Source organism: Austrofundulus limnaeus, unplaced genomic scaffold, assembly GCF_001266775.1.
Source record: "Austrofundulus limnaeus strain Quisiro unplaced genomic scaffold, Austrofundulus_limnaeus-1.0 Scaffold2, whole genome shotgun sequence".
Taxonomy (NCBI): Eukaryota; Metazoa; Chordata; class Actinopteri; order Cyprinodontiformes; family Rivulidae; genus Austrofundulus; species Austrofundulus limnaeus.
The window spans coordinates 4388448-4394341 of NW_013952404.1; the positions used below are offsets into that span (position 1 = coordinate 4388448).

The 5894-nt window shown below is 39.6% G+C and overlaps 2 protein-coding genes across 3 annotated transcripts in view; one reads left to right on the top strand and one right to left on the bottom strand.

Annotated features, from left to right (window-relative positions):
* On the bottom strand, nucleotides 1-2240 carry LOC106519807 (putative transmembrane protein INAFM2). Of its 2 annotated transcripts, none has more exons than XM_014011623.1 (2): nucleotides 1717-2240; nucleotides 1-1468 (listed from the first exon to the last, which is right to left on the bottom strand). In XM_014011623.1, the coding sequence occupies exon 2, from the start codon at nucleotides 1175-1177 to the stop codon at nucleotides 650-652; it is 528 nt and encodes a 175-aa protein (XP_013867077.1). In that variant the 5' UTR covers nucleotides 1178-1468; nucleotides 1717-2240; the 3' UTR covers nucleotides 1-649. The 2 variants fall into 2 exon arrangements, with proteins under 2 accessions (XP_013867077.1, XP_013867087.1); XM_014011633.1 differs by lacking the exon at nucleotides 1717-2240 and adding an exon at nucleotides 1574-1633.
* Nucleotides 2241-4565: 2325 nt separating this feature from the next.
* Nucleotides 4566-5894, top strand: part of plcb2 (phospholipase C, beta 2) — a 24802-nt gene continuing 23473 nt past the window's right edge. Inside the window, exons 1-3 of the mRNA XM_014011617.1 lie at nucleotides 4566-4880; nucleotides 5024-5101; nucleotides 5784-5852. Coding sequence (XP_013867071.1) covers nucleotides 4797-4880; nucleotides 5024-5101; nucleotides 5784-5852 — 231 coding nt within the window. The 5' untranslated portion in view covers nucleotides 4566-4796. The remainder of the gene's footprint in view (nucleotides 4881-5023; nucleotides 5102-5783; nucleotides 5853-5894) is intronic.

The following is a 5894-nucleotide window of genomic DNA, read 5'->3' on the forward strand; positions in this document are numbered from 1 at the left end:
TTATTGTCTAAGGATGTTTATTTGTACGTTGTGATATAATTATATCTATCATACATTAATAAAAATCACCTAATTCCACTAAAAGTTAGTCAAGGCGAAAATATGTATGCCTGTCTTAAATGTACAAATACACATAACATTTACATGGTTATATGCACATACTGTACCTGAGCATAACTTAATAATGCAGGTTCTACCCATTTTCTATTAAAATAATGCATGTATGAATCTGAACCGGCTAATAAATGGCAGTAGTTTAAAGCGTTGTTCGTGTGAGACAWATTAGGTCTTGCAAAACCAAAAATATACCCTTTTTTAGTTTGTTTTTTTCCGACTCTAAATCCTTACTTTACCCAGTTTTATCCAAACTTGAAAAAGTGTCCGAGGCAAAATAGACACAAACTGATTTTTAAGGCATACAGATGTTCTGAATAAAACAAAGGGGAAAACAGTGAGGTCCTCTTTTCTCAGTCATAAAAGCAAAAATGTGCACTTCAGCATCCATTGTGGAGTTTTTACGCAGAAAAACCTTTGTGTTGTCCGACCTGCGGCACTGAGGATGTAAAACACTCCATGTTTTTAGGGGGGTTTGGAGTCAGAGGATCAGGGATGCATGGGGATCAGCCTCCCCTCAGGTCAGGCTCAGGGTTCAGGTCTCCTCCTCTTCCTCCTGGATAAGAGGAGCGACGGACTCCGCGGTGCTGGACGGGATCCGTGTTGGAGACGTGTCCGATCTGTCCGTGCGTCCGTAAGAGGGCGCGTGTAGCCCTTCCTCCGTGGCGACCCTCTCCACCCCTTCGTCCCACTGAAACGCCAGATTGCGCGGGGTTGTGCCCAGCCAGCCCTGCTTGACGGTCAGCAGCCTGGTCTGCGTGGAGTTCAACTCTGACACGGAGCTGTTCGGAGACACCGAGGAGCTGTTCGCGGTGGGGGGGACCTCCTCGGGCCCAACGGGCTTCCCAATGGAAGCGGAGGACGCGCCGGTCGGTTTCCAGATCAGGCTGTAGTAAACAGCCAGAATGATGGCTGCTAAGGACACCGACAGGACGTAGGCAAAAACGGTGGCGAGTCTCACCCACTTCTTGTTCGTCTTAGCAGCCATTTTAGCCTTTTTGTCCCCCGTGTAAGTCGCAGGTTTGCCTCTCTCCATGTTGGGCATGAAGTCCCGCTCTTTCATGTTGCCCCTGTTTTTCCCTCGATGCTCCACTACCCCCTCCGTCTTGAAAGGCTGTGTCGGTTCTCCTCGGAGGGGAGCGCAAGAGAAAGGTTCGGGGGGAGATTTTGAAGAGCTGGAAGATGATTTTTCCTCCTCCTCCTCCTCTTCCTACTCCTCCTCCTCCTCCTCCTCGGTTCACCTGATCTCGGAGCCGCCGCGCTTCATTTCGGGCTCCCCGGCGCAGCGCTGCGTTTCATAACCGAGCTATCCACKGGCAGGCAGCGAGGCTGGGGGCTGTTCAGCATCCGAGACCTGGGGGAGAGAAAAAAAGATTTCCGTCTTATCCTTTGAGATTTGCAGGGAACATCTGGCTGGAGGCCGCGGGATTTGATGTGTATTTTAGAAGTGCGATCTTACGGCGCACAGATGCGCGTCTTATCCAGCGGATGAAGCTGCTGGCTCAGCTAAAAATACAGGAGAGGGGGCGGGGGGGGGGGGGGYGCTCTTAAAGAGGCAGAGAGTGGAAATGAATAAATACATAAAAAATAAGACATCATCACCTTCACATCAGGACGCTGCATGATGATGTGTGGGGGGTTGGGGGGAGTTTTGAGATGCGCGCACCCACGTGGATTGGATGATGCGCGCGCCGAGACAACGGAGCCCAGTTGTTATTTTCTTCTGAGGTTCTTATGTAACGCGCCATCCAGCAGCCAGGAACATGTGGAGCACATCTCTGGTTGAGCTGCGACCTCACGCGTCCTTCTGTCAAGGAGAGCTCTACTTTGCGCATGCGCACGAAGAAGCTCGGAGTTACGAGACTTTTATCACCCGCCAACAAAAAGGGCAAAGACGTGATAATAATGTCGTGTCTGTTAGCAAAATATCACACAGATGACTGGATGGATTTAAATGTCAATTTTAAGGCCCTTTGGCCAAATCTGGCCCTTGATGACGTTTTATTTGTCCCCAAAGGTAACTCTTTAAATGTGGATAGTTTTAGTTTCTCCTTATTCTTATAACAACAGGTCAACTTTAAAGTCAAGAAAATAAAGTTTGATTTTTCCACTACTCTTTGATTTTGGCAACAAATAAACTTTAATTATTTTTTTCCTGTATTTTTTCTTATTTAAAAGCTGAATAACTGGATTTTTGAGTTTTCTTTTAATATTTGCTGGGAAAATATATTTAAACGAAACCGTTGTTGATAGAGAGTATGGCATACTAATGATGTATTTCTAAATTTTATATATTTTCTTTATGTGTGTTCTAAATGCTACATAAAACATAATTTATAAAAGATAATTTTGGCCCTYTCTGTAAAACTGAGTTGACGCTCCTCATTTAAATGATACAGGCCACTAAGAAAATGTTCTGGATGGATGCCCGAATAATATGCAGAAACCTAATTAATTTCTCAGTTAARGGTTTATTTTCATRTTTAAAGACTCCATATCATTCAGAGCCTGAATGGTCCTGGAAAACTAAAACAAAAAAGATTTCCTTCTTTGCACTGTATGACCCACAAATTACAAACTAAACTTACACAGAAGGTTGTAAACTGTTTGTCATTCCAAAAATAAACAAACAACAAACAATAACTGTGTCGAAAAATATCTATATTTAATCAAGCTTTTCTGTCTTCCACTCTAATAGAACATCTTTCATGGCCTTATGACACGTCGATCAACTGTGGGGTCARTCAGGTTCCAAAGTTGGCGAGTGGCCCCCCTACCCCTGCTCGCCCCTGGATGTAACTCATCAAATTTAACAGACTTTGAGCTAAAATTTGATGTTTTAGTAGCGAAGTCTTTCACAACACATCCTCTAAGCAAGAGATTACCCATAACAGCTACACAAATTACACWTAATTCYGTTCATTTCAGATTATTTGTATATCACTAAGTCATGTCAGGGCAGTGTAAAAAACAACAATCTAAGAAAGCCAGCAGATCGCATTGAATCTTTTTGTCACAGTCTCCCACATATATTTATACATCTATTCATCTTTTATCTATGCTTCCTTTCAGGGTCACGGGGGTCTGATTTTTATTATATATTTACATATATTATATATTACATATTATGCTTTATATATTCCTGTGAGCTGTTCAATAATGCTTTTAAAATATTTGGTAAAAAATTTGAAGTTTCTCTCTAACAATTTGAGCAGCAACTTCCTTTTTATTTTTGTATAGTTTCAGCTGACCAGTGTTCCCAGCAGTTGCTCGTGATAAAATATTGGAGGTCTGATTGTTTTTATTGTCCTGTCTCATTTGGACACGTAGTCTTCTCATATCCATGTGCATTTACCTGGTAATAAACTGACCCTGCAGTGGTTCCTCGAAGGTCCCAAGTGCCACTGTTTGCATTAGCTATCGCACAGTCAGAAGGCTTATTTGAATGTTATCCAAATGATCCTGCAGTTGGCCTTTTTTCTCCTGCCATGAGTAGATCATGACAGAATGATCCTAAACTGATGATTGAAAATATATAAAAATAAAAGCATTTAAAATTTAAATAGAAGCCAATCACTGAGTGTGGAGAGATGCAGTCAGAAAAACTATTTATTTGTGCGATATAAAAACTACAATAAAGTATTTATCTATCATAACACACTGTATTAAATCATATTACATTTTGTTGTATTGAATAATATTGTAATATAATGAGTTATATCATTTACTGCACTCAAAAAATAGATGTAATGACTTTAAAAAATATATGTCAGCTGGTTCCACTCAACTGCAATGAGTAAAGGTGATGCATTTACTTTACGTTTACCTAAAGAAAATGTAAAGTAAATGCATTATCTTTACCAAATTCAGTTGAGTGGAACCATTTGACATAATTTTTCTTAAACTCACCATGTTTTTATCATTCCTCATACTGATCGTATCTTTATGTGTAGAAATGTTTTGTATCATATTAAATCGTCTTGTGTCACTTTTTTAGGGGGGTGTGGTGGAGTTTGTGCTGACATTTAAATTAATACATTAACCAGAAGTGTACTTGGGGGGGAAAAAAGTAAACGTAAAAATACTTTAACAGAAAACGACTTAATTTCAAAGTAAAGTACTTAAGTAAAAGTCATAAAACTGCTGACAATACTTTTACATAAGAAAGTGTTGGATTGCACACAAAAATCACATTTAAGTTTGTAGCGTGTAGGTGTTAAATTTTAAAGAAGTAAAARTATTTTTATGTTTTGAATGCACTAACAGAATAAAATTTTTAAAAATACTTTGTAAAATTACAGATTCTCAAAAAATTACCTAAGTACTGTAACAGTATACATCGTTAGTGTCCACCTCTGACACCCACCTCACTATTTTATATTTATTTATCACTTTAAATAAAAACATTCGACAGAGTCCAGAAGCTACAGGCAGTTTGACCGCAGCAGATTCAGCCATAGTTCCATTACAAGTTTTTTTTTTCTCCTAACTTCATTTGCAATTCATACTAGCTGGGGTGCGTCCTGGCTACAGTCAGATGCAACAAGCTCCAGTTTAGTGYGTCTTTTGGATGCAGATGGAAGAATTAGGTTGTTTATAGATAAAACCATGGCAGAGTTCTCAACAGTGGCTTTATTTCAGCTATAGTATTACTGAACCAAATCCTGTTTTAGAAGGACAAGATGAATAAGAAAAGGTTCTTTCTTGAGCCTCCAGAGGTCAAAGACTATCTGGTCAAAGGAGATAGATTCACCAAGTGGTCGGAGGTGAGTGAAAACTGATATAAAGCTGCTTCAATAAAAGTTTAAAGTCTTTTCGTTAGCTTTATAACTCAAAACTCTTCACAGATTTGTCCACCTTTAGTTCAATGAACCTAAAAAGTAAAGTCATTTTTCTTGTTGTCTTCAAGGACTCAACGAAAACTGTTCCGGTCACAATGAAGATGGATCCAAAAGGGTTTTATGTCTACTGGGTCAACCAAAGCAAGGTAATTTTGAGAGAAGGAAGCAGGRTTATTCACATGAACGGGCCTTTTATCTACTTTGATCTAATGCTGGGAATCCTAATTAGTTGGTGTTACAGTGAAAAGCCTTTGAGTTCAATTAAAAAGGTTTTTAATGAGTGTAGATTTAAAGCAATTGCGCTGGATTACATCATACTTGTGAGCTTTTTTTTCCTACGCTACGACACTGCCTACAAAAACTGAGAATTAATTGTAAAAAGACATCACGAAAAGTGCTTTTATTTCAGAAGAGACGATTTGGATCGTGTTAGATATCCAAAAGCGTATCAGACAGAGGTAACTGTGTCCCAGTTTCACTTCAACATTGTGATTAGGATCTGTGAGAGCCGTGAGATAACTCACAGCTTCTTCAACCTCCTTCCTGCCTTGGCAGCGATGCGTCGGTGCTGATGTGGTTCACTGTGCTGTCATTTACTGCTTCGTTCCTCCAKCAAAGCCTCTTTTACTTTTCATCACATCCAAAAAAAACAAGAAAAAAAAAAACAAGCTCTGCTGAGATTCTTTCAGACAATGTGATATTTTCATGGCACAAACAATGTCAATCATAGTTTTTAACTTTGCCAAAGCCTGACTTTTCTCTAAATCTATCTTTGGCCGAGTGCCTGTAGAGTTTAGTRCTGGATGTGACTCTGCTTTTTGTTTCTAGGAGACAACCTTCCTGGATGTTGCTACCATCCGAGATACAAGAGTTGGAAAATATGCAAAACTTCCCAAAGTGAGTATTGCTTTATTATTATTATTATTATTATTATTATTA

Coding starts and splice junctions, on each gene's coding strand:
- LOC106519807 (XM_014011623.1), bottom strand. CDS start 1,177: ATGAAAGAGCGGGACTTCATGCCCAACATGGAGAGAGGCAAACCTGCG.